Source organism: Falco biarmicus, chromosome 15 (assembly GCF_023638135.1).
Source record: "Falco biarmicus isolate bFalBia1 chromosome 15, bFalBia1.pri, whole genome shotgun sequence".
NCBI classification, from domain to species: Eukaryota; Metazoa; Chordata; class Aves; order Falconiformes; family Falconidae; genus Falco; species Falco biarmicus.
Genome location: NC_079302.1, coordinates 15338432 through 15366395, shown reverse-complemented (window position 1 = coordinate 15366395; position 27964 = coordinate 15338432). Strand labels below are relative to the sequence as shown.

Sequence of the window (27964 nt, the reverse complement as noted above, 5' to 3'; positions counted from 1 at the left end):
GAAGTACACCAGCTGCTAACACTATGTTGTAAACTAGTAGCTGCTGTTGCAAGGACAGCTATTGGCAACATCTCGTCTTGCACACGTAGTAGACTGGCACAGGCTTTATCCGTATGGTGATTCTCTAGCCCTTGGCTTTACTGACCTGGATCAGCGTAGGATGTTGAACTAGCTACACAGGCAGCCTAACGAAGTGCTAGTAGACACTAAAATGAGTTTATTTCAAAATAATAACTTAAAATCAGTGATTAGATTAAATGAGATACTCTTAATGAATAAACTTTGTAAATGCTAAGCCTAAGCCTGACAAATGCTAATGCTTTCATGTCTGAATACTGGAAGATATGTTCCTTCAGTCCTTTATCAGTGCTAGCAGGTGTCCAGCTTCCCTCTCTAGAGAAACAGAAGCTGCCTTTTGCTGTGCAGGGAGACTGGCATCGATTAGGAGAGTAATACAGCTGTACTGCTAGATAGTGACCTGGTTTAGCTGGGTTTCAATAAGCACGCAGGATCATTCAGCCAGCAGTATGACTGTGGAAGATTTAAGAGTGAGCTGGGCTATCGTTATCTTTATGCCAGGTGCAAGAAATTTTCCTTTAAATACCTTTTCCTTCATTAGGATCCACCCCCAGCATTTCTCCTGGTAACAACATCTGTTAGTCCATGCCAGTTCAAGCTGGATTTTGGCCAAATAACAGGCCTCTCAGTCACGTGGTTCCAAACAAATGTTCTCCCTAGATAAAGGGATTCTGAAATAGTGTTGCATTTTACCCTGCTTGAAAGTATTTACAGTACTCAGATCTGCTTTGAAACAGTAACTTGCTATGTTCCATGTATGTAAAAGATGTGAGCTAACAGGAGACTCAGGGAGTTGTTACCAGAGGAAGTGTTCAGTGAACTTCTCTTATGCTGGGATAATGTGTTGAACAGCATATGAGTAAGAAACTAATATTCCTCATTATGTTCCCGCTTCTTAAACATAGGGTTCAAGCAGACACCATGTTCACTCCTCTGATCAAACCTGCATGTTCCACTCATTATGCTGTGATGGCAGGACTTCTCTTTAACAGAAGTACAAAGGTATCTGCGCACATCTGCCAAAATTTTCTTTTTAATAAGCATGATGTACCTACATGCTTAATCAGGTTTGGAGAACACTTCATACTTAACAACAACAATAAAAATCAAACCAAACAGTATCTATAATGCAGGTTTTGAATTTTTGTTTAGTAGAATTTCAAGATGGGAACCATGTTCCTAGCTAAACAATTGCTCTTGACATTTCTGTTTTGTAAAAAAACACCCCAAAAAAACAACACAACAGTAGTAATTTTAATGAGCAGCTCCCTTCCCCAACCTACTGAGTCAAAAGTTCACAAATGTAACTTCCAATCAAGGCACAAAATCAATTACTGACTTTCTTCTCACCACTTTCTTCACATTCTCCCCTTCCCCTTAAACAAAAAGTTAGTGTAACAATGTCTTCTATACCAGACATTAAATTGAATAGTCCGATAGGTTGTAACAATATCTGAGATTGGTTCTATTTTGAATTTAGTTAGATTAGATGAACAGCACATTCTCAGCACATCTTTGTTCATTTTCTGCATTCGCCTTGAAGGGGAGGGGATGAGGGGAAAAAGCCACAGTAGTTTCATGCATATTTTTCAAGAAACTTTATGTGGAAGTCTTTCACTTTCTCCAGTAGGATCTTCAGCTTCTCTACTGGAGGAAGAATGGTCATTCTGAAAAATAATATTTAAAGGAAGAAATAAAACAACCCACATGATCTTCAAAACAAACTAAACTGTGATCTTTGCACAGCTCTTGATTAATCTCCAGGCACAGCTAGTAACGTGTTTAGTACCTGTTTTGATGTGTTTCTCTTATTTTCTGCATTTGTGCTTTAATTGAACTATACTATTAAACTAGAGCAATTTGTTTCAGTTGGTTAATATACAGGAAAGAATTGTTATTTTTTGTTGAGTGAGAAGTAAGAAATAACAGCAACTCAGTTTCCATTTTTGGTGCAGTTACCCCAAATTATACCCCATTTTTTGAGCTTGGGAGGTGGGCAGCTCTGAGTAAATGTAGATTTCTTTTTGAATTGAAAACTTAATTCAGAAACGTTAAAACAATGCAACACCCTACACTGCAGCTTTTGGGCCCTTTCTTCCTTCTTCTGCATAATCTGAAAATCATGTTGAGTATGTATGCAAGACCTACAGAACAAAATGTTTTTCCCACGCTGGTATAGGAATAGACTCACACTAGCTTTTTCCTGGAGCAGCATGCACCCAGACATCTCACGCTGCTATCTCTGTTGCAGAACTATCACGGCTAAAGGTACCCTCTGTGACGTTGCTTCAGACTGAACAAGACTAAATTCCATGAAAAAGTCTAGCTGTCAGTGGCTCGGCTGGAGTAAAGCGCTGTTTATTGGAAGCAAAAGCAATAGAGTTTATGTTCACAGCTTTGATATTGGAAAGTTTAGTCCAACATCTTCTTTTGGTAAAGTGAAGAGTTACTCAGTGTGTTTACAGAGCACATTTGTAGAGAAGATACTGCATCTTCCACGCAGTTTCTCCATATGGAAACATTTTTGTTTCCATATGGAAACGTTATGGAGTTTTATCCTCCCTCCCCCCAGAAGAAAGCAGGGCAGTTTTTGTAATGCCTTAGCCAACTTTAAGATTAGAGTACAAGCTATTATTACTGTTTGTATTTGTGGAGAAGGCATTTCAACTGTCAGTGTATAAAAATAGAATAAAACTATGTCAGCAAGCTATGAAAACACCCTAAAACCTGAATAGCTTATCTAGCAGACCAGGTCTTTGACCTAGCTGTCAGCCCACAGAAAATGTCCAGTAGAAAGTGAGACAACATAAACTGAAATAAAAATCCTTACATTTAATCAGAAGATAAAGAACTGTACTGGGATGGTACTTAGCTTATTACAGTTAATTTGATTTTAAACAAACAGAAACCGTACCTGAAATGATAGGTTCCTTCTCTTTGGCCGAATCCACTTCCAGGTACAACACATATTCCGGTCTCTTCCAGAAGTTTCATGCAATAGAACATATCAGGTGCCATTTTATGAGTCTAAGGGAATGGATGTTTTGGAATTATTGAAGTCAAAATATTTCGAATATATAGAATTTCACAATTGTTTTTCTTTCTGTAACCTTCTGTTAGATTATTAGTTTCTTAATCTATTTACTGAAGAAGATGAAGAACAATTGCTAATGGGACAGTTCGTACTGTGAACTACCTAACAGTACTTCATTGAGGAGCAAGGCTGAAGAACCTACACGAAACGCTTGCTTTGAAAAAAAGAGTTTAGGTATTTTTGTTTTTCTCCTTGACTTGCTTGTAACTTTTTGTCCAAACTCTCAAAATTGTACTTACAAAAATCTAAGCCACTGACATTTGACAAGATGAAATTAATTTGAGAGCTGTGTGTTCCAGTTTTGTTGGCAGTTACTATTTTTTTCCCCTGAATTATCTGCAGACTGGAAAGTCCCCTGATTTAATAACTATGGAAGTTCTTAAATACTGCAGGTTATATGCCTAATCAAATAATCAGCTGAAAAACAGCCCTATTTTTGTCCTCAGCTATGCTGATAAAACTCTCTTTAAAAAATGAATATTCCACATTAGGTAAGAGAGCTCTAGTTAGGAAGGAAAAGATTTTTCATTTAGTAATATAGCTTACTGACTCAAATGCAAAAAGGTAAAATTTGTTTAGGGAAGCCTCCCTCCGTCTTCCCTGCACTTGCTGAATGGGGCTTCTTTTGCAGGGTCAGTAGCACACTGCCATCACAACCCCTGTCGCACGTGCTGGCACAGGCAGCAGTTTGGAATTTGCACAGGTCCAGTTACTTGCCCACCTTATGACTTAATCTATTTAACACCAATGTCCTTGGGTAACATTCTCAACCTGGAAGCCTTACCACTGGGACAGCACGCTCTATTTTGTTTTCCTCTCTTAAAAGAAAGATCATGTTGTATTTAAGATCATACATAGTCAATGAAGTACCACTTGTGTAACTACATGAGCTTACTCTATCTCTGGATAAAAGTTCATTATTACAAGTGGCAGGCACAAGTGTGTGAAAGTTAAAATGGATTGGGGTAAAACTGACTGACTGACCTTTGCTTCCTCAATGGCTTTGGAAGGAATAAAGATCCGTGGGAAAGCATACATAGCTCCTTGAAGTGGATTGCAGTGAATTCCTGGTACTTTGTTGAACATGTCTTCTGTTAGTTTGGCTTTTTTGGCAAGATTGTTCAAAACAGACTCCTTCTCCTGTTTAAAAGGAAAGGTGTTCAGTTTGAGGTATTTGAAGTGGCAATAAAAACGTCAGAGGAAACTATGACGCTTCAAGAAGCCTTGCCCGCATTAAGCACTTTGAAGGCTTTGCTGAGCGATTGGAACAAATGAGGTTCCCAACTCCAGTCATACCCTTAAAGACAGCAATGCAAAAAGGCATCAGCAGGATACAACTGCAAAGTGGTGTAGCTAGACAATACCCTGCAGAAGTCTCTGTCTGCATGTCCTCTTCTTACATTCTTCTGAGCATGTGCTCTTGTCTGTCTTTAGAGATCGTGGTAGCTGAACCTTTGATCTAACTCAATACTGTAATTTCTTAAGCCAAATTCATTTTTACAAGTGAGAAACTATATGTATACTTTAATACAGACTACCATGTTGTTCAGAATACAGAGGCACTGGATACCTAAGAGCAAGGCTGCTTTTATAACTGTATTTGAATTTACAGTCCTGTTTAGATTTTAGTAAAAGCAAAACTTATTGATTTCTTATGTCGTGCTAAAACAGGAGAAAAGGAATTTATCAGCAGGAAAGCTGACTTGGTAATGCCGCCTTAGCTTTTTTTGGCTCTTAAACAAAGGAGCCATAAAAGGGATAAAAAATATTTTTAAAGGTAGTCATATTGAGTTAATTTAAAATACCCTGCATAGTTCTGTAAACTGGTGTTATTACAGGACTGTCCGAGAAGAAAGGGAAGAAGACTGGTCTCTGTGCATATTTTGAGTTCCCAATATTTAGGTTTAGGAAAAGCACGAAAGAACAAGCTTGTTATTGCTGACCTTTATGAACTGTGAATAAGATTCTTCTCCAGGTATTGGAGGATTCACTACAATATCCATTGCTGCTTGTCCTGAGACTGGAGGACAAAGGCGAACAGAAAGCAGCTTAACAAGCTGTCCTTTAATTTCTGGGTGCAAGTTAATGACCTCCATGTAACCTCCTCTGTAGCCACATCTGTGATTAAAGTGAACAGAAAAGACTGGTTAACCTCAAGTGTATAAACACTGGAAAAGCAATGAAAATGACTGCAGAAGTGGAAAGACAATTAATGAGCATCTTACAATATATAACGTACAGCTTGTTGAAACAGCTGCTATACTGATAACGTTTTAAGATGGAGCTAAATGCTATGTCATTAAGCCCTAGTATCCTATACAGGGAAAAAGGTGTACATGCAGCTTCCCTTCAGGCAAGTTAACAATTAGCTTGGATTGTGTGCTCTTCAGAGCAAGAGCATATGGCTGTAATGGCATTCATTTCATCAGAAAATTATTCTTCTTCCATCTCTTCCTCCCCAAAACAACCAAACCCAAACATTTGTAATATCAGACATCCCAGTGATTCTTGAGCTGTTCCCTTGAATGTTGGAGACAGTATTTTAGGACTGTAGGATTTCACCTTTGTGGAACTGAGGCATTAAGTGTCTGAAATAAACACACTTATTATTTGGTAGTTTGAAAACCACTGAGCTAATCCATTACTCTGTGCTTTAAATGCTCGTTTTCCTTTTCTTAATAATTTTTAGTGAAAACTCATAGAAGACAGTGGATTACCTTCAGGTCACTAGCATGAAACGGCTGTCCAACCAGATTAATGAGGAAGATGAGATAAAAAAAAAAACTAAAGCAGACTTACTCGCCCATGTATCCCTTAGAGGTGGAGTGAAAAGAGGCCAGCTCAACATTGTTATAGTACTCGGGTCCCATCTCATACAGAATCTTTTTGAAAGAATGAAACTGGCATCCTTCAGAGTACACATTGTCCTGGTAAACCTGAACAGTCAGAAGACATTAATGTGCTCTGTTCCCTCAACTAAGGATAAAAGATGGCCTTTTAGAGAGCCAGATCTGAACTGAAGAAACAGTGGCAACACTCAAAACTTAAAGCCCTTAGAAGACACAAGTTGCTTTGTTAAGTAATAGTTACTGTAATGATACATTTTATCTCATGCGGCCATAATTAATAGTTTAGCCTTTGGAAGAAAGCGATCTTCTTTGTGTAATTTAAGCTTTACTTTTATGTTTAAATTGATTTTCCCTTTTGTTTCTTTCATTTGAAGTGGTCTGAGTATCGCACAGGTTTTTAAGTCGGTTCCAGAAAAGCTCCTCCTTGTGTCTCCTTGCTTGTGTTCCCTACACTTTCTCCCTAGTTCAAATCCAGATCAAGCCACCTCTCATATTAATCCTCTGACATTAAGAATCTTGCCTGTTTGTTCATGTCTTAATATGATACTAAAGAATCTGTTCCCGGTACTGAAAAAATATCAATACCAGACATGGAACAAAATTACACCTCGTATGTGTACTTTCAGCTGTGCTTTTGAGAGAACAGAGTATTCCATTACCTCATCAGCCAGAAGAAAAAGTTTCTCTTCCCAAGCAAAGTGTATCACATCTTCAATGCACTTTCTGTTTTGGACCTGTCCTATAGTTTGATTTTTAAAGCAAGAAGAAAGTTAGTGGAACATTATATATACAAATCTTTTTGCCCAGACCTAGTCAGGCTACTAGCTTTTCAATAAGCTAACGCTCGTCCTCAAAAAAGTGCCATTGGATTTTAGAATTTAATTCATTAAGTGTGACATAAAGGAACATTTTGGGAAGAATTACGGTTCAAGGTAACTTAGTCTATCTCAAGCAAAGGAAGTGTGAGATACAGTAATCAATCCGTAACTTACTAAAAGTACTCTGTGTGTAACAGATCATGGCAAATACTCACATGCATGATGGCTAAGTGTGAGCTATTATCCCACTCATCACCCTCAACTGCTTGAAAAACTAGATTCTTCTGAGGGAGGCAGTGGTTGCCCCTCAGTGTATCTGCAGGCATTGCCTCTCAGAGGCTACAGGCCGTGTCAGAGACAAGATCTGTGACAAAGACCAGAAGTGACTGAAAGTCATTCCACAAGTCTGCAAAAGTTCGGTGGAAGCTGTGGCTTCAAATGGGATCCAGTGAAGTGAACCTGCTCCCTCCTCTCTTCCCAAATCCCTGGAGTTCCATGATACTGAAAATAAGTGTCAAAAAGTTTGACATACTGTCCTACTTAGAGCACTGATCTCTAGAATTCAGCTTTACATATTTGGTACGTATTTAGGATTTGCCTGCAATGTCAAATGAATGAAAAAATTTGGGGAAAAAATCCGTCTTAAAGCCCAACAATTAAATAAAATTGCTATATACCTGTGGGATTTCCAGGGTTGATGATGCAGAGGACTTTTGGATTGCAATATGCCTTAGCTTCATTCAAGGAACGGCGAAGTTCATTCACATCTAGAGCCCAGCAATTTTCTTCGTCCAAATAGTAGTTCACCTGGATAGCATCTAGTTCAGATATGGCTGCTGAATATAAGGGATATTGTGGTATAGGGATCATCACTCCTGTTCGGGATTTTCCACCTCCTGAGACCAGGATCTTTAAAATTGTCTGGGGAAAAAGTAGGAATTTAAAAAAAAAAAAAAAAGTCACACACCAGCATTAATAGTATATGCTAGAATAAGTTACTGATCTTCCTTCTTTAAAAATCTAGAGTTAAGGTAGATTTCTATTCCAGAAGAATACAGTCATCTTCTCATATCAAAGGGCATTTATTTATTTCACATTATTAAGTTACTGGCTGAGTGAGGATGGTCTAACTCAGCTTAATGGAATTCCTCTGCGTGTCACGGCTTCTGGAGATCATGTCTGATCACCTGCAAAACTTACAAAAAAACATTCTAAGCACAAAGCTAGAGGGAAAGCTGGAAACAGGAATATCAAGATAATGATTTTTCTACTGCACCCAGCTGTAAGCAAAGAAGCCTCAGCTTGTTGTTGCTTGTTGCCTTCCACTCATTTATCTCACTAAACACAAGAGGCCAACAAATAAAACCAGACGCTAGAAACTGGGGCCTGTGGAGGTTCTCCTTTGGAACAGAAAGACCTATTTTAGATTAGGAGAAACTGTGGCCAGGTGGAACAAAGCTAGAGACTCACATGATGGTTTCATTTTCAAGTAACAGAAGAGACCAAAAGTCTCCATGTCTTGGGATGGAAATCTAATTATGTAATTTATTCCCAGAAGATACAGAGAGAAATGTAATGCTTGTGCTAAGGTCAGTCCAGAGGGTTTACCTGTGCCCAGCAGCTGTGTGTCTGTGTGTGTCTATGTGTAGGCTTTTTACACGTGAATTAAATGAAAGAGTGCATTTGGTGCAGGAAGTGGATGGATTTCTTGGCAAATAATCAAGGGAGAACTCTGCAGTACAGAAGTACAGATGCAATCAAAGCAGCATCCTTATCAACGTGTAATTGATAGTGCCAAACCAAAAACATCTCTGCAAGTATAACAGCGGTATCCTTTTAAGTTTCTCATTTGTTCTAGAACAAAATCTGCCTTTCTGTGCCTCTCATCACATACTAACTCAGCTGCTAAGCTAATGATTTATAATCAGCATAATTTTGTACCCACCACTAGTTTAAAAATACCAAGCATCCAAAATGTATAATCAGGACCAAATGCAAATTTAAAAACTTTAACGCCTTCTGTCCCCCAAGTTAGGAAACAAAAGTTGTTTTATCCTTGGAAGTGCCAAATAATGAGACTTGTACTGCTGACTTTTCATCACTGGTGAAAGCAAATAAGCATGGTACAGATTTGATATGCTACGCTGCCATTCCTGACAAGCTACCAGTACACCAACCGCTTGGCATCATAAACTCTGGAAAGCCAGTTCGCTAAAGACACCTGGAGAGCTGTTCATGGCAAACATTGTCATTCTGAACTCTGCCACTAGATGTCATTTAAAAAAAAAAAAAAACCAACCTTTTACAAACAAGCTATGAAAGGCTGCCTTAATAAACGCAAAGAACTTTTGGTGCTTGTAATATCAGTAAATGTGTCTGTGTAAAGGAAAAATCTAATAGAGACAGTTATTCCTGTCTTAACTGAAGGCCATCTTCGCACCTTGGTTGAAGCCAAAACCTGAAGTTTTTCCCAGACAAGCTGGTTACTGAAATAGATCTTTGGGGTTTTCACTGGCATTAATCTGCGCTAGCAGAGAGTTTGCTAGGAAGAAGACCTGCTGATCCTTCTCGCCTCTGAGGTCATTCCCTTTTCCCTCTGCCACTGATTCATACCCTCTGACCTGCAGTGCTAATGTGTCTCAACCACTGAGGACACCATTATTTAGTCTGAATGGTCTGAATCTCCTAGATTTATATTTAGGCACCTATGTAGTTTATACGGCCTTTACAAAAGATACAAGTTAATGTATATTAAGAGACTTTGTCTCCATACACCTGTTTCTTAGCTGGCATCTCACATCCACATAATTCTGGGTATCGGATATCCACTTCGTGTGACTTCAGTATCTGTTAGATCAAATTTGCAGGAGTTTCTGAGACCAGATGTTCGACAAGAGATCTGTATTTCCAAAGGTAACTGATAAATTATAGTTTATACCAAGAAAAGACAGGTTTAATTTTAACACTTACAGCAATACCATCACTTGCCCCCGTGGTAAGATATATGTTATCTGGATCTGCAGGAACACCTCCATCTCTTCGTTCAATATATGAAGCAACATCTTCACGGATGCAATTTATACCTTGACTGGCACTGTAAGATCCTGTGACAAATAGAGAATGAGATGAGAATTGAGTAAAACGAACATCAGATTTTCTGTTCGGTAGCAAAACTCCTGAGTATTGTCTGAATGTGTTTCTATAGCTGAGGGCTTTGGATCCCCAGAACTGGGGGAGTAAGAAAGAGTTGGTTTGTTCATTGAGCAAAAGAATTCATTTGGAATTAGACAAATATCATAAGTATTACTATAATACAAAAAAAAAAAAATACTGGATTGTTAAAAAGTAGGATTTAAAGGCTACTTTGCAAACTGGGGCAGCAATCCCATTTTGACTATCTTCCAGTTGCTTGCTTTATGTTGAAAACCACTTCAGAATGTCAACCAACACCTATTTAAGTACTGAGGTGGCATGTGCAATAGAAAGGAAAATAACTTCTTCAAATCCATGACAAAAATAAGGTTACTATTTCCAATATGAAAATAATACCATGCCATTTTCTCCCACTGTCTGAAACCCCCAAAATTTTAAACTGCTTCTCTCTCCCCACAGCATCTCCCACAACTGCTTTTCAGTTACTTGCAGCAGAAACATCTAGGGTCACCCCAATCCATAAGCCTTATGTGCAGTTTACAGAGCACAACTAATAATAAATAAAGTAAGGTATTAGATGCCTGTGTGCATTATTCCTGAGCGTGTGCAACAAATAAAGAGTAAAAATAAGCCTAAGCCAAAATCAGGAATGGATTCAAGCTATGAAGCCTAAGACTGATGGACAATGAAGTGACAAGTGTACATCTAATTTAGAACACTGTCATGAAGCTGCAGAATCTTCTTTGCTTGTTGGGTGGAGTGGAATAATTGTGCCTGACTTAACTCTCAGCACTCAGTTACATGCTGGTGGTCTACCTGATAATACTTCTGTGGAAGTGTAATCTATAAAGACAAAGAACCTTTGCAAGTACTGTATAATTGCATGGGACAAGATGGTAATTCCAGGCACAAAGTTCCCTGACATCCTAAACATTTACTTTTACAGGACTAAAAGGTATTTTGGGTCTATACATGGGTTTTTGACCACAGCTAGGAAGCTGTTGTTAAACTAGAACAAACCCAAGCTGTCATTCTGTCTTGTGCTCCACCGGGGACTCAGTTGCGTGACTCGGTGAGGAGATGCAGAAGGCCAGAATTCCATTTTCAGGACTTCTACACTTAATTGTACTCAACTGATAGCTTTGACTAGAACCCATCTGTTTGCACTGTGTAATGCAAATAAGCAAACCCAACCCAAAAAGCCGCATGTGCATGTATTAGGTATTTTCAAATGTAGCAGAGAGGTAAATTTCTCAGCTGCCTGGAAGGATGTGACAGTTATCCCACATGCAAAGTAAGTGACGTCAAAGGAATCTCAGAGTATTTGAACACAACAGAAGTTGAGGACATATCTGAGCCTTCATACTTGGTCTGGGAGTAACAAGACTCAATACTATGAGTAGGGTTTTGCCAAATGGACGTTTATTGGAAGTAAGGTTATTCTAGTTCATGTCCACAGGTCAAGAAGGTCGTATTAGCTTTGCAATTAATACATTTAAATAGGCTGGCATAGATGCGGGTACAACACTTCAAAGGGCTCGATCGTATGTGGTGAAGCCGCTTCTGTGTTGGATTGACAAATGTTTGGAAAATAAGGTTTTATTAAAACACAACACTGCACTTAAAGCTACATGGAGGCATCGGGTTTTGACCTTTGCTTTTTCCCAAGAAAGCCAGTTTCTCCTTCTCAGCCACGAAAAGAACAGCAGTAAGTTGTCAAACTACCAGCAAAGTGATAGGAGTAACTTCTGTTCAGCTGCACATCCACTTGCCGCACGCTGTGTGTTTATGGGATGGTGTACAGAGGCTGAGGAGCAACTGAGGCCAAGAGAAGGGGCTGATATATGATACTGGGGACAGGGAGGGTGGAGAGAAAGTATAAACCAGTACAGCAGATTGGTAAGGTCTACAGTGGTTTTAGTTTTCAGGAATTTAAAGGGACAGTTGGTTTTGGTACATATCGTATCAGGAAAAAAAATAATTTAGACTCCAGTTACTTACAGAACTGCATTTTCTCTACTGAAATTAAAAGGGTGTATTCAGAGTGATCATCTTACTTGAATATTGCAACTGTTTCAGTCCTACTTCCTCAGCGCCTACTGAGCTAATGCAAATTACTTGAAATACGTGATCTGCTGAAAAGGGATTTTGTACAGTCAACATATTTCTGAAATATCATGCAAGGCTGAATTCCTTACATTTCACTGCAGCATGCGGCTGAGACCTAGCATTCTGAGCACCCTTACCATGTCCCTGGATGTGAAAATCGCTACAAAGGAAGATTGAGGCAAAATTCAAACATGTTCCCAGTAACTCTACATGACAAATTATTGTTCAAAAGTAAGCCAGAAGAGGAGTTAATGGAGCTAGAGGAACTTCTCAGTTTTGATAAATGTGCATTTAATGTTTTACATATAGAAGCAAAACCAATGCAAAAAAAAGGTGAAGATAAAATACGTTCTGTATTAGGCTGTGTTGTTAGGAATAGTCCAAGGCTGAAATACCGCTAACATAACCACTGTTTAGGTTTTGTTTATCTTACTAAGTTTCACAGAGCCTACTTTCAAAATATGCCAGTGCAAACAGGCACTGCAACCACAAAGCTTAAGAAATATGCCAATTACTCTAATGCATACTCTGAATATGTCACTGTGAGCCTACCTAAAAGAAGGTGATTAAGTGTGCCAGATTCTTTGCTGTACCCAGCAGCTGTAACACTATCTGCAGAGTAGAAATCCTAGTGGCATTCCCAATTAGAAGCAGGCAGTACAGTTGCCACACAATAAAGAATTTGTCTCTTCCATTTCCCCCCTACTGACTACATAAAGTCTGTACTTCCTTACATGTATAGTGTATGTATACTCTTGGAGGAATGGTGGTTGAAAACAGAGTTCTTTAATTCTCTCAAGGGTTATTTCAGGGTTTTGACACCTTCAGTTAAAACTATCTTGGATAAGTAAAAAGCTACCACCTTTCAGCTGTGTAGCTTTCCCTTTGCAGAGCTTTATTGTCTTGGTACCTGAGTTTCTGATATGCCAGTTCACATCCTGACAAAGATACTTGGACTGATGGTTCAAAACTGAGATACAGGACTGTGAACTGGATCAGCTGAGATGGACATCTGTTGTTTGCTGATACCATCGTTACAGGGACATAGACTCCTTGGCAGGGAAACATCCTAAAGATGATAAAATTGTAAACAGCCCCACCTAGATTTAGCAAGAGACACAGAGTCGAGGATTAACAGATGTTGTAAGAACAGTAACAAAGCCTCACTAGCACTCTCTGCCACTCATTTTTCTAATATAAAAGAGCTCAGCATTCTCTTTAGGGTTCCGCCTAGGTGTTATTGTGGAGAGGCCTCCATAGCTTTCTAATAATGCCCATTGTGTCCTTTCCTGTGACAAGCCTCATCCAAAATTCACATCATTTGTCACTGCTTGGTAGGACACAATTGAATCCTGCCCCGATCATTTTGCCCTAGGCCAGCTCCCATTTGACCTGGAATCATATAAAAAAACTTGATTAAGAAATTTCAGCACTGCAGATAACTGAAACTATCTTTGTTGATTCTCATATCAACAGGAGCAACTGAAACACGTGCTTACCTAAGCTGTTTCCTCCACAACCCTGCAAGATCCGTCTGGCTCGCTTTTTGGCATCCTCTGGAAAACTTGGGCTGTCCAACAGGTTTGGGTATGTACACAGTGCCACTACCTAGAGTGCCAAGAAAATGTAAATTGGCCACTTCTCAATGTTTATTTTAAGTTGGTTATATTACTGTTAACTTTCCTTGGAAATGAAGATCACAAATCTAAACCAAAGATTATTGATGAAGAGTTTGCAGTTGTTTTTTTAAGGTTAGTGCTTACAGAAGTGACGTACAGAAGTCTTACTGTGTTCCAAGTTCTGCTGATAAAAACAGTTATAGAATTATTAACTATTTGTATTATGGACAGTGAAGATTGGAGTCCAAGTAAGCTATGCACTGCAAACACAGTAAAACACAGTTAATTACTCGTATGTTATACAGTCTCTGTGTATTACTAGCCCACTTTATTGACAAGAAATCAAGAGTTTAAATATGGAGCAGAACTGAGAAATATCATCAAATTTTGAAGTCCCAGTTGCATGTTCTAATAATCCTTCCCAAAAATAACTTATAGCTATTACTAATTTGAATTTGTGGGAAATATTTAATTAAAAAAGAAGTGGTGATATAGAACATAGTAAAAGTAGAAAGATGACCTAGCAGAATTAAGTTTATGAAGGAAAGTAAGACGCAAAGAATCTAGAGGTCTTGCTTGAGATCAGCTTAATTTGTCCCAGTCTCTCATTTTTATGCTTACATGGTGTAATATGGATAGGCTGTTGTCATCTTGTGGGACAATGACTAAAGAATTAATCCATGTGTGCACACAGTCATGGGGAGAAAAGATTTCCCATTTACCCAGTATTTTCTTTAATAACATTGGGTCTGAATAATTTCTAAGAAGCTCCAGTCCTCCTAGTTTGCTGACCGTTTGCTGTATAGCTCAATTTTATAATCTTGTGACGTGGACCCCCAGTTTGATATGGCTTTGGGTTGTCCTGGAACTCTGAATTTACATTATTATAGACTGAGGATTTTACATGTGTGTACACGTGTAAAGGGATGATTACAAGGGATGCTCAGTAAATAGTGTCACACTAGTTTTAAACCTTGTTTGTGTTTTAGGAATAATATACAAATGTGGATTTTGTTGTAGTCTTTTCTGAAAGTTAACCTACCAATTAGTTTTCTCAAAGGTAGAATGTGCAAAATCGGCAACAGTATAACTAGTTACACCCAACTGGTGCAGATCTTAAAGTATACTGTCAGATGAAGAAAGGCATTTGCTTTTTTCTTTGAAGACAACCACTTTCTTTTTTGAAGTGCATTATTGACAGTAGAGGAAAAGTGGCAGGAAAAATTATGGATGGGGAATGATATGAAAAGTAAGGAAATCTACTGTGTTGAAAAAGAACACACTTAACAAGCAAGGTATAGGACTTTGGCTCAGAAATCAAAATTGGCAGTTCTTTACAAAATAATTATTTTAAGTCTTAGTGCATCTGGGGAATCATTTATACTAATACACACATCAGACAGATTTTAAGGCATTCTTGGTAATCTAATAAAAAATCAAGAATAACATTTTACAATATTCTTACCTGACGGAGGAAAGTGATTGGCCTCTGTCCCATTGCATGTGCATCTCCAATGTTGGCTTTAATTACTTCAGTAAAAGGTTTTTTGATTCCCTAAAAAGAGATAATTCACAATGTATTCTTAAGGCTGAAGTAGGTGATAAGGAATTCCTCTTTTTTGGTATCTGTCATACGGCTGTAACTAAACAGTGCCTAATCTCTGTTTAGAACAGATAGAGTGTTTAATGTAAAGCTTCATGCATTTCTTCTACAATACGGCGAGTAAATCTTAAATGATTTACAGAAATTATGCTGACTATGACACATTCTTAAATAATAGTCTGGCTTTTTTCTTCTGCTAGCTACAAGTAAGAGATTGACTTGCCCAGAAACTATGTGTTGAAGTACAAAAGATTAAAAAGGCGTTTTGAATTGTCAGTATTAGAGCAACATGTTTGAGACACCTAAGGGAGGGATGGATCAGTCAAGAAGCTAAAAAAGGTTTGAGGATATTTGAGAAATCCACTAACAAAACAAACCTCAAGACCTTCAATACTTTTTAGAGTAAAAACTGTAAAAGTACTGCTTGCTTATTTATTTTCTATTTAGATTAAATATTCATTGTGTGATGACCCCACTTTTCCATCTACAGATGTTTTACAAAGTATATCGTAGTGAGGTTCTATACGATAAACAGCAGAAGTGCTAAATAATCACCATGAATATTTAAAAGCTTCCTAATCTCTGAAATCTGAACAGCCAGCCATTTTTTCTGTCAGAAGCTGAATACATCATGAGAACAGAGGGAAAACAGTTGATGAATGTTGATTAGCAATCACAGCTCTTTAAAAAGCAAAATAAAATAAGGGAAAAAAGCCAAGGAACTGATTGCTAGGAAAAAAACACCATTGATTTAAATAAAAGAGATTAACTGAAAGTAAAAGCCAACATAACAAGAAGAATAAATGAGGTAGGCAAGAACTAATTTATAGCTTTTCTAATGTATATTTAAGTGTAAGAGACAGCAGTCCCTACTATATAGCAGTGGCCTTCTAACAACGGCCTTCAAATAGTGACAGGATTTTCACGTGGACTAATGAACTGCAAAATTAGACCAATTAGTTTTCTGTACAGAATTACCCATAACAACCTGCTCTGGCTGTGGACTGTGGACTCACAAAGCCTCTTCCTGGCCTATACATTTACAGCAATTTACTGGATTTGGATATAGAATATGTGGCTGGCAAGCCTTAACTAATTTTTGCTTTTCTACAATGGATTATGTATTGGACCTCAACGACAGACCGGAACCCAGATGTGCAAAGATAACAATGACCAAAATGTTAGTAGTCACCAGGGACATAAATGCCCAGCTATGCCACGATTTCAAGGTTTACAGCTGCACAACGTGGCTGGCAGGTTATGGGATGTGATTCAGATCCCCACTACAGACCCATTCCATCATATAACTGATAGCATTTATTTATTTCTTTTGAAATTAAATAGGTAGGTAGAAATGGCAAGACAATTGGACTCAGCTGATTCCGACTCAAAAGGGTCAATTTCATACAGCCTTAAATTTAGCAGGAATTCAAAAAAATGTTCGCTTAGAATTGAAAGTGACACACTGACTCCATCAAGTCATTTCCTCATGTTTACTGATCTAAGTGAGTGCCTCAATAAAAGTAGTATTTTGACCTTAAATAAAGAATTAGGGTAAGGGGATATCGGATAAAGATTACAGGTACCTGAGGCTGAAATTTAGCAATCTGTGAGTAATACAAATAGCTAGAAAATGCTCTTCAAACTCTCTGGGGTCTGCTGATAGCACAAGATGGTTTCATTCTAATTTACAGATAAGCAGGAAAAGAAAGATGCATGTAGAAGGAGAACAAATCCAGCTTGAAATTAAGAAAAATTCCCACAGATTTTGGTTGCATTCAGTCCTTCTTACAGCAAACTGATTCAGTCTCACTAGATTTGCACAGTAATACAGATTTCTTAAAGAATAAGGGATGATACTTTCTTTGCCTTAAGTCAGGCAGTCTAAAACAACATAGCAGTTCTCAGCAGTAAGATGAAATAGAAATACCCTGTTTTACCAGATTAAAACCAGAACAAACAAGAGCCCTAACAGCATAGATACATTCTGTTAAGACAATTTAGATGGGGTTTTCACACAAATACTATTGTGTTCTGCAATAAAAAAATAGTTGCTTCTTAGGTTAGTGAAATGCTGAAAGATACCCTGCATTTCATAATGTACCTTGGGAGTTTTTGTAGTGCTACGGCCTTTACAACAAAGGTAACAGAACTTTTTGGTGTCTGTGTCAGATTTATTGTAAATAATGTTGCAGCTTATTAGTATTGAGAGCATCCAGATCTCTTCCTAGCACCAAACTCAGCATTTATGCCATCACTGCCTTTGGGCATCAACTGCAAGTGCGTGTATAATCATCACCTACTCCGTAAACCACACTCTACCTTTGCTACTAAAATAATTGATCTGGAGAAAACAGCAAACCATACGTAACAGTCACCTTACCGTGAAACTTGGTAGAGAAGGAGCAAGTAGGTTTTCTGTGTTGTACAACACTCTTCTCACATATCTGCTTAAAGGCCTGTGGTCCTCCTGACTAACTTATATTTCTTGTTCTCAGTCACAAGAGCTGTTGCTCTTTTTGTCTTTCAAAAGAGAGATGCCTTTAGTTAACTGGGGCCTTTGCCTTCCCTGACAATGAGTTAATATCAGCAATTATTTAGAACTGTCTTCACGAGATTCACTGTATCCCCTCCAAGTGAAATCTAGAAAAAGTTATTATGACTACTTAGGGGTTTTATCATCACTTTCTATTACTTGATTTCAAGTTTTCCTATTGAAAGAAGGAATATCAGAAGTTGTTCAGATTTAGTTTTGATTCTTCCAGAAACAAAAACTCCCATCTTACCATTTCAGAAAGAAGGAACAGGAGCAGTAACAGGCAAGAAGAAATGTCGAATGCTAATGAGTCAAAGTTTCAAAGCAAGGATATCAGAAGCTGGCATCAAGGGAATTCTAGACAGTGCCTATGACTCTGCAGATGAGTTCAAGGTGGAATTCTATTCAAATCCTTAAGACAGCGTGGCATTAATCACTGATTACTTGTGTCAAGGTTTCTCCTGTGGTGATGGCACTGGTGCACATGGGTATCCAAGGGAAGATTAATGTCAAATACTTTTTGGAAAGTCTGTTAAAAGATCTGTATAAAAGGAGGACATGTGAGTGTGAAGTTGATAACCTCAGCATCAGGTTGCAGAACTGAAGGAAAAGTGCTGCAACAGGACATAGTTTGTTAGGGCAAGACTTATTTCACTGCAGAAGGCTAAGCAGTCTTTTGACAATGTCAGCAACATGCCTGTGCTGAGACAATGTAAGTCCCTGGCAAAACAAGGAACATACAAGGGGAGCAGAAAGTAGGCCAATGGAATCGTTTTGCTTTCTTCTAGATGGAGAACTGCCCCCCACCCTGCTTCTCTCTCATATTCTCTCTCTCATACTCTCGCTCTTGCTTTCTCATTCATGCTTTCATTTTCTCTCTCATATTCTTTCTCTCTCCGTATGTGCAGGTTCTCAAGGTGTGTTCTAGAGGCAGTCTGACTGGGCTGTAACTGGCCTCTGCCAGCAGTCAGAAATTTGGAGAAGTGAAGCTTGCAGAACAGGAGCTCTAATAACAAACTCTTGAGCAGTAAGTACCAGATAGATAGATCCTCATGTCTGCTGAAGAGGGTATGAACCACATCAAGGGGGAAAACCAATCCCCAGCCCTACAAAACAACCACTGTAACATGATTCATCTTGATCTTGGGAACAAAGCCAATCTTCTGCCGTTCTTTTGAAACTGTTGGCAAAGGGACTCATTGTAGTAACCATGTTTAAAGCTGAAGAAGCCATCTTGCACTTTCAAATTCAGATGTGAATCAGAAAATATAAAAATGTGTGCTTTTTGTCTCAGCTGCTGTCTTCTTGATAATGAAGGGATTTGGATGGAACAAAAGTATCTTCCCAGGTTTAGAATAAGCTCTTCGGAAACTGGTACTTCTGTCACTCTCCTCTTAAAGGAAATGCAGTCTTTTTAAGAGACCAGATAAAAAGCCCCTGAAACCTGACGCAGGTCAGACAGGATTGTTCTAACAACTGTATCAGTGTTCTAAGTATCATTCAGAGTTGGGAGAATGGATTTTCATATATGAACTGAATTCATTGGTGCAGAGTCAATACAAATCTCTGTGTAGTTCACCAGGTTTAGAGAACCTTCCTTTTCCCCTAGACATCCCCACAGCCTCGAGAAACCCAGCAGTAAGGAGTACAGCATGAAATGATGAGCTGTCTCTCAAGGAGAAAGTCGCCATGTGAGAAGTGTTGGGAGAATTGTTTGATTAAGGAAACTATATGATGCCAGAACATACACTGTCCCAAAGAACTAACCAGAAGGCGTACACTGCCAGGAGCTGGTTTGTCTCTTAGAAATTTTAGCATGCCTGGAGGTTCCCTTTATGATGGTGCCATCTGAGAATGATGGCAAATTGCAAAATAACACCGTGCCCAGAAAAAGAAGGGTGAAAACTGACCTAAAGCCGTCTTTGCTAAAGTCTTCGGCAAATTTCAAAGGAAAACCCTCAGTCTGTAAAGACGTCTGCATGATTTGGATTTGGTAATGGTGGTAGGAGACAACTGAAAAGGGTTCCCTTGAGGAGGCCATGAAAATGTGAGGTGCTTGTAATCCCAGAAAAGCAACATGGTATTTCAACTACTTTTGAATTTCAGAATCTGACTTTTGACTTTTGACTGCTCCTCATTGTTTCATTTTCAAGGCCATTGCATTGTGTCTCCTCTTGGCGGTTATCAGGCAGTAACATCACACTGTGAAACATTGTGCTATTTCCCTAGTGCAAGCTGAGTCTGGTTTTGCCGTGACTTGCACAAACAAGCTATATAATAAGAGAGCCAGAAAAACCAAACATTTCAGCATAGTTGAGATCTATGTTGTAGTAGCCAAGTTGCTTTTTTCCCCCGCTCCTCTCTCAAAGGGCCGAGAAAGCACTACCCAGAGGGCCTTAACTAATAGCGACTTGAAGGCCTGAATTAGCATTCCAATCTTTTTATTAAAACAGCTCACAGCAAAAAAATAAACCTGACCTGCTTACCACAGAGTAAGGCTTTGAGTTTGTGCTATGCATGTGTAATTCAAGCTGACATGAACTGTTGTTGGAAGGAAAGAGAAGGCAAATTCTGGATTTTGACTTGATATGGCAGTGATGACTTGCACGCTCCCTAGGATCAGATGGGACAATCACCATTAATTGGCAGATCTGATTCAGGGATTACAGAACAGGAGTTGTCGCCAAGTTACTTTTGCCTTATACATTGTTCAAAGTGCATTTGCATCCAGAAATTTTGCCTGTATGAATGAAGTCCTAGATTTTAATGTGACTGTAAATGACGGAATTAAAATAATGCTCATTAGAAGGAGATTAGACATCAGTGCCCTCTTAACTTGAAGACCTATTGGAAAAGGGCTATTTTGGAACAGATTTTGCTAGTGTATTCAACAAGAAAAGATCAAATAACTGGATCTTGTGAACTGTGTGCTTCTGAACATATGATTTTGGTAATCATACTCTTAAAACTTGTTTTCTTTCATCTTCATCTGCAGAAGTTTTCACTCTGTTAAAAAACATCTACGACAGATTCCCTTCCATATGCAACATGTACAGGCAGCTGAGGAACAACCATTCTGTCTTAATGAGGTCAGATGCTCTTGCCTGGAAGATACTTTCTTAGTGTGCACACAGTCACGTATTCAAAGCAGAAAATTATAGGATGGTAATTTAAGCTTAACATCTTTCATTACTGGGTGTACCAGTCAATCTTGTATCTTTCTCTTGGCATGTCAAATTATATTTCTTCATGTCATTGTCCAAACTGTGTTTTATCTTTCTACAACTCCCAGGGATACAGTCAACTCACATTTACAAATAAGTCTGGATTCTAAGTCAGATTTTTTTAAATTCAATTTAAAAGCCTGAAGAATTAGAAAAGAAAAAGAAAAGCTCAAGAGTCTTTTAACCAAAATACTTCAGCAGAAGCCACCTGAGACTATAGGTCCATAAGCAGAAGGGATTTTGGTAGTTTTATTATCTAAACAGAAATTTAGGGAGTGAACCAGTGACTTGAAGAACAAATGTGCAACAGGAACCTATTTGGAGTAGTTTATGCAAATGAAAAGCATGGGAACAGGAGATGAGCGTAGAACCCTTTTACTGTAAAAGTAAGTCAGACTACAGTGGCTGTTCAAAAAAACCAAAGAGCTTCAGTGTGTAGAGACTGCATATTGCCATTAAAGGCACATAGTTCAGACCCAGTGGTGGAATATGCTAACCACCTGTGCTGATCTGAGGGAACTTTCTACAAGGTACCAATGCACCTCTGCATACCATCCCTCTACCCCCTTCTGTCCTCTTTCTTGTCATTTGAAAGTTTTGAACAGGGACCCAATGTTGTCCCACTTACACTAACCCAGGCACAGGTTCCAATGTTACACAAGTTGACTTGTGGATCCTAAAATGCTGTTTAATATGTACATGCTTTGCAAGTGCATGTAAGCCAACTTAACCTGAAATACAATTTGACATTGTGTAAAACCTAAGTAGGAAATGGGGAAAAAGGGAGACTGTAAGTGGGGAGAGATGTCAGAGTAACAGATATGAAGGAACTTCCCACAACAAGGTCAGTTAAAATTCGCATAAGTGCAAAGTAACAAATCAGGCATGCATGCTGCCTGTGTAAAGATAAAGCTAGGTTGTTTATTACTAGTTAAGTAAAGAGAAGGGCTTTGTCCAGAGATTACATTATTCTTGCATTGAATCCATGTGCAGGCTAAAATTTCTAGTCTGAAATGTAATTAAAGTCAGTACTTGATATGGTGGCCATCTGCTAGCAAGTCTAAAAAACGGGGACAGAAAAAAGGTCTTATTTGTTTTGAGTTCTGTTGAGAGCACAATCATTTATTAAGATATACCTCTTGATCTACCTTGCTTTAAAAAGTTTCCAGAAACACCAAGGAAAATGGCTGGAGTTAATTCCTTCTCCCTATATCACCTTAGTAAGTCAGAATCAGCTGATTATGGATATTAGCAAAGGGGAAGAGAAACCAGGTTTTCACTTTTGAAGCATGATGTAATTTCAAAATTATTTTTAAAAAAATATTCAGAGAGGGGATTCAAGTAAGTGACTTTGCATAAAGACTTCCAGTTGGAAAGACTTAATATGGATGAAAACCTCATTTTTCCACCTAGATAAATACAGATCACAGGCCAACAAGACTTGAAAAGTCCAAGTACAGCATGCCCTATCTGTAATCCTAAGTGATCAATCTTATTCTCCTTTAATAGAGTATTCTAACTTGTCTTACGCTGGCACATTAGCTAAAATTACTGCTTAATTAATGCCTCATTTTTATTTACTTTTTTAAAGAACTATCCCTTCAGTGGCCTAGTCAGAGACTTCCCAAGTAACATTTTAGTCCTTATTTTGCTGTGCACTGTGGAGTTGTAATCATTTGCAGTTAATATACAAAAGAAGCAAGTGCCAGATAGAATAAGAGAGGGACTGCTATTCAGAATCTGAGGCAGCAGAACAAAACTTGGAGAAGATGAAAGCTTACACTGTGCAAGCAGCTTCAATTAGCTATTTTATAGTCTACATAACAAGCTGTCTAAGTTACGCAAGTGTGAACTCTTAACTGAATTGAACCAAGTTTAAAGAGGGAGAGCCTCTATTGCACCTGATTAGACAACGTCTGCATTTAAGATGCTTTTAGTTTATAGAGACAAATGACCCAAAAGCATCTTGGCAGAATGGGACGAATGCAGATTTACTATTATTGCTTCACCTCTGCCTGCTCTTGCTACCACTAGCCAGTGCGGCGCTTCCTTGACATACTACAGAGTCCATGCTTTCATGCCCGCGCAGAGCTCCTTCCCCATCATATGTAATAAAGTTGCTATGGGGCAACCCTTTTGCTGTCAGTGAAGAGTAATCATTGATCTAGAGAAGCTGTGGGGCATCACCTTTCTCTGGCAACTGCTTCAGCCTCTTTACTTCACCAGGCAGTGTCAATTCTGCCAGCAGTGGCTGACCTAACTCTGTGAGCCAAGGTTGAGAAAGATGAAAAAAGTAGTTGTCCAGTTTTAATGAAAAGGGAACAATTAAGTGCCATTGACCTGTGATCTCACAGAGGTAAATTTTAGACCAAAACCCCTCATTTAGATAATCTGTAATGTTTCAGTGATAAGGAACGTAGGCGTTATACAAGGCTACTTTACCAGTTTGATTAAACAATAGAAGGAAGAGTATTTTTATCAGAAAGGCAAAGAGGATTGAGTAACTTGAGCAGTAGGGAAGAAAATGAAGGCTTTCAGCTGGTTCCTTGATTAGGGTTCTCTGCAGACACATTGTCTCAACTTTTGCAGTAATCCCTCCTCCTCCCCTGCCAACTGGGAAGGTTTTGTTTGCTTTAGTCATCCCAGAGCATAGTCACATGTCTATGAATGCTGGTAGCCATTGATAATGGCTACCACAATTCCATGAGACTGGTGCAAGAAAAAACCTTTAAAATGGAAAATGTCGCCTCAGTGGGCACGAAACCTGCCATAACAATCTTTTAATAAAGCAATTGGCAATGGCTCGCTGTTGCGTATTTTAAAAAGTGCACAGAAGATGACTCTCTGCCAGTGACTCAGCTGGTAATTGAAGGAAGCAGGGGAGTTGGGAGGGGTTAGTGAGGACCACATTATGTTTGTTTTGTCAAGTAGTATCTCCTGCCCTGTGAGGTTAACTTGAAAAACAACACATTCAGTCAGAACACTGGGAGATTTCATCCTCTGGAAAATGCACCCCACCAGGGAACCTAGTTGCATGAAGACAATGACACCTTTATAAGCAAGTTATAAGGCAAAAATCAAACCAAATGTTCGGAAATGAAATCTCCATCACCACTCTGAAGTTTTTAAGTAGGATTCTAAAAAAGGAGCTGTTTCTAACAATTATTGCGGTAGACATAAGTAATCGCTGTATGTAATACACAGTGAGATAAAAACATTATTCACCTTCTAAAACAAGGGGAACCAATTAACACAAAAGTCCAAAGAATAATCTCTTCTTGTTTCTTGTTAGCATTGCTATGGCATTGGTTTTGATCAAAGCACTTTACATACACTAACCAAAATGGTCTTGCAGTACCTGTAATAACATATTAGCAAGACTTGCTAAAGCAGTGAAGGCAAGGAATGATATTTGAAATCATAGAAGAGTAACCGTGCCAGATGCTTTATTCAGAACAAAAACAAGCGAGCCCTGGTGCTGGCAGGGGAAGCTGCGATGTGAGCAGTACAAGTAAAAAGCCATGCCTGAATTGCTAAGGGCTTGGGAGGGGGAGGTGTTTGGGATTTTTTTTCCAATGTGAAGTCTTAGTATTAAGGTAAGGAATAAGAAAAAATAATATTAGGAAGAACCGAATGTAAGCGCAGACTGACTTGGATGCTTTATTTAGCACATTTTGGCCCAAGCTCTCGGGAGCATCCCGTGTCAGGCCGCATTGCCTGAGCTCCTACAAGCACCAAAAACTTTGCGCAGCGCTACAGCGGGTTTGTGCTCTGGCGGCTTGTCCTGAAGCACCTCGGCGCCTGCAGTCCAACAGGAGCAGCACAGTACCGGCGCCCCCTCGGACAGCATCCCCGGCTCCGGAGAGCCCAGGGGCAGGGACGGGAGCGCTGGGAAGAGCCGGGTCCCTCTCGCGTGGGGGGCAGGAGGCTCCCGGCTTCAAAAGGGTCCCGGGCCGGCCAGGGGGTACCGCTGCCATCCCCGCGGGCCTCCAAGCGCTCTGTGATGGTGCGAGGTGGTCGTGTACCAGAAAGGACCGGGGGGGTCACAGTGGCTGAAGAAATGTAAACACTGCTCTACGGGGCTATACCGTATTTGCCTTACGCAATCCGTGACAGCAGATAAACAGTAGCCGGAGGGCGGGTTTCTTTGTTTTGTGCCTCTCCCGCCTCCCGTGTGAGGGGCGCGGGGGGGGCGTCCCGCAGCACAGCGCAGTGGGGCCGGGGTGGGCAGCGCAGGGGCGGGGGGCGGCTGCACGCCCCGGCCCCGTTCCCGCAGCCCCCCGCGGGGAAAGCGCGGCCGGCCACGGCTTCGGGCAGCGGCAGGGACGGGGGGAGACGCCGCTCCTGGTCTGCGAGTTCGTAACTTGGCAGGGAGGCGCTACACCGGCACTCGCCGCGCCGCCGCCCCGGGCCGCCCCCGGCCGCCCGCCCGCCTTCCCGAGGCTTCCACGGGGTCGCGTCTCGGCCCCGCGGGGCGTGGGCGGCGCCGCCGGCCCCACTGCCTGCCACGTCGGCCCCACCGCCGGCCGCGGCCCCGCCGAGCCCCCCGGCGCCCCAATCAGGAGCGGCGGCGGCGGAGGAGTGCCCCGGGGGCAGGGCCAGCGCGGGCGGCGGCGGGCACGCCGCGGGAGCGGGCGGCGCGGAGCGGAGCGGCGGGGAGTGCGCCCTGCCCTGCCCTGCCCGCTGTGCCCTGCCTGCCCGCCCTGCCCTGCCTGCTGTGCCCTGCCCTGCCCGCTGTGCCCTGCCTGCTGTGCCCTGCTTGATGTGCCCTGCCCTGCCCGCCCTGCCCGGCCCGCTGTGCCCTGCTTGATGTGCCCTGCCCTGCCCGCCGTGCCCTGCCTGATGTGCCCTGCCTGCCCTGCCCTGCCTGCCCGCCCTGCCTGCCCGCCCTGCCCTGCCTGCCCGCCCTGCCCTGCCCGCCCTGCCCTGCCCGCACCCCGGCCGCCCCCGCCTCACCTTCCGCAGCTCCTTCTCGATCTCGCCGGCTTTAAGGACGATGGGGCCCCGTACCGCGTATTCCACCGCCTTCACTTGCGGGTTCATGGACTCCAGCGTCAGGATCTTCTCCCTGCTCGCCTTCTCGTTGATCTTCACCGCGGAGGCCTTGGCAGCGCTGCTCCAGCGCACCGTGCCCGCCCGCGCCGGCCGCGGGAGCCGGGGACAGGGACACCGCGGCTGACGCCCGGCCGCCAGCGAAGCGGCGCAGCGCAGAGCCATGGCTTTCCTTCCGCCGCGGCAGACCCCCGGCCCTTCGCAGCCCAGGCTTGCCGCAGTTTGCTTGGCAACCGAGACAAAACGATGCATGGTCTTCCAGGTAGTTCCCGAAGCAAGAATAAGGATACTAGTGCTGAGGATCGGCGTACCCTGTAGCCAGAACCGGGAGCTAGCAAGCCGCGCACGAGCAAGAGATGCAGTCAGGAGAAATGCCGAGGAGCAGGCACAGTCACACGTACACGCTCGATCCTCCCATGTCCAGATCCTGCAAACTTAATTGCGATGGGCACAAATGATCTCGCAGTGTTGCGATGCCACCACAGGAGCAATAGGTCCCACCATTGCATCAGAGCCCCGCTGCAGACCCCCGTCCCCGACAGAAGTGCCCGCGCTAGTGTTCCGGCGGAGTCCCGGGTACAACCATCCTTCCCGAGCCAGCGGCGGCGGCCGCCCCTGCCAGCGCTCACCCCGGCCCCCCCGAGGCGTGCGAAGGTGCGGATTGCAGCAGCCGCCGGCCGGCCGCGCTGCCTGGCGGGCTTTGTAGTTCCTGCAGCGCCGGGGCTGCGCCTGCCCACAGCGTCAGGTGATGGGCAGGGAACTACCGCACCCACAGGCCTCCCCGGGCCGCCCCGCCGTCCCGCATTGCCCGCCGCCGCCCGCGGGCGGGGCGCGCCCCCGCTGCCGGAGATGCCGGGGGAACCGGGGAGGGGGCAGGCCCGGAGGCGCTGCCAGCCGTGCCCGGTGCCAGCCGCGGAGCGGGGCCGGGGGCGCCGGGGGCCGGCCGGGCAGCGCGTTGTGCGGGTCCCGCCGTGCCCGGCGCCCGCCCGCGGCGGGGAGCGCTGCCTTTGTCTGGCGCTGCCCTCGGCTCGGCGGTGTGGGAAGCGCCGGGCTGGCCCCGCCGGCTCTCGGCTGTGCCCTGGGCGAAGCAGCCGCCTGCGCTCCGGTCCCAGCTTGGCGCCGGCGTTAGAAACGCTGCGTGAGGTTTAGCGTGCGGCGGGGGGCGGGGGGGGTCACCTGTTGCTGGGCTGAGGGGAGCGGGGCGGGCAGGGGCCGGGCGGGCAGCCAGCAGCCTCATCCCTCACGCTGTCACCCTGCCAGCGCAGCCTTCTCTCCTGATCCTTCCCTCCCGCAGGAACAAGCCGGTCCTCTTCCACAGTTTCCTCATTGTTTCCAGATGATGACAATGTTTCTATCTCTCGTCTTCGGTTTTCACAGCAAATGGCTGGAGATGTGCCATGAAAGACAGCAGCAGCAGAATTCGGGGGGCGGGGGAGAGGTTAACGCGCTCTCCTGGCTGCCCCCGGGCAGGAGAAGGCCCCTTTTACCCGTCCTGGGTGCCCAGAAGAGGCTCCTTGTTTGTGCTCAGAGTGGAATAAGGGATCATTCACTCAGGAATATTCCTATGACCTCATGTTACCTCTCTGAGTAAGAGCCTGGGCTGTAAATCACGCTTATTTGTGAATTGTTTTGTAGAACCTTCTTTTTACTTTCTCTTTTGCCACTGACTTAAGAGAGTATCGAAAACCAGCTTCCTATTTTGGGTGCCTAAATTAGACGGTTTGAGACTTGGGTTCTGTTCTGTGTGTTTTCCTATCTTTCCCTGGTTGATGAAGAGGAAACAAGCTGCTTTTGCTGTGTTTGATTTTATTTTGTCCCATACAATTATA

At 42.1% G+C, this 27964-nt stretch overlaps 1 protein-coding gene across 1 annotated transcript; it reads right to left on the bottom strand.

The window, feature by feature from the left end:
- Positions 1–1318: 1318 nt before the first annotated feature.
- Positions 1319–26429, bottom strand: GPT2 (glutamic--pyruvic transaminase 2). The gene is made up of 11 exons (XM_056360231.1): positions 26040–26429; positions 15186–15275; positions 13601–13709; positions 9810–9943; positions 7517–7760; positions 6681–6760; positions 5972–6108; positions 5116–5290; positions 4157–4312; positions 2993–3105; positions 1319–1745 (listed from the first exon to the last, which is right to left on the bottom strand). Exons 1-11 carry the CDS (start codon positions 26385–26387, stop codon positions 1655–1657), a joined length of 1677 nt encoding a protein of 558 aa, XP_056216206.1. The 5' UTR covers positions 26388–26429; the 3' UTR covers positions 1319–1654.
- Positions 26430–27964: the final 1535 nt, after the last annotated feature.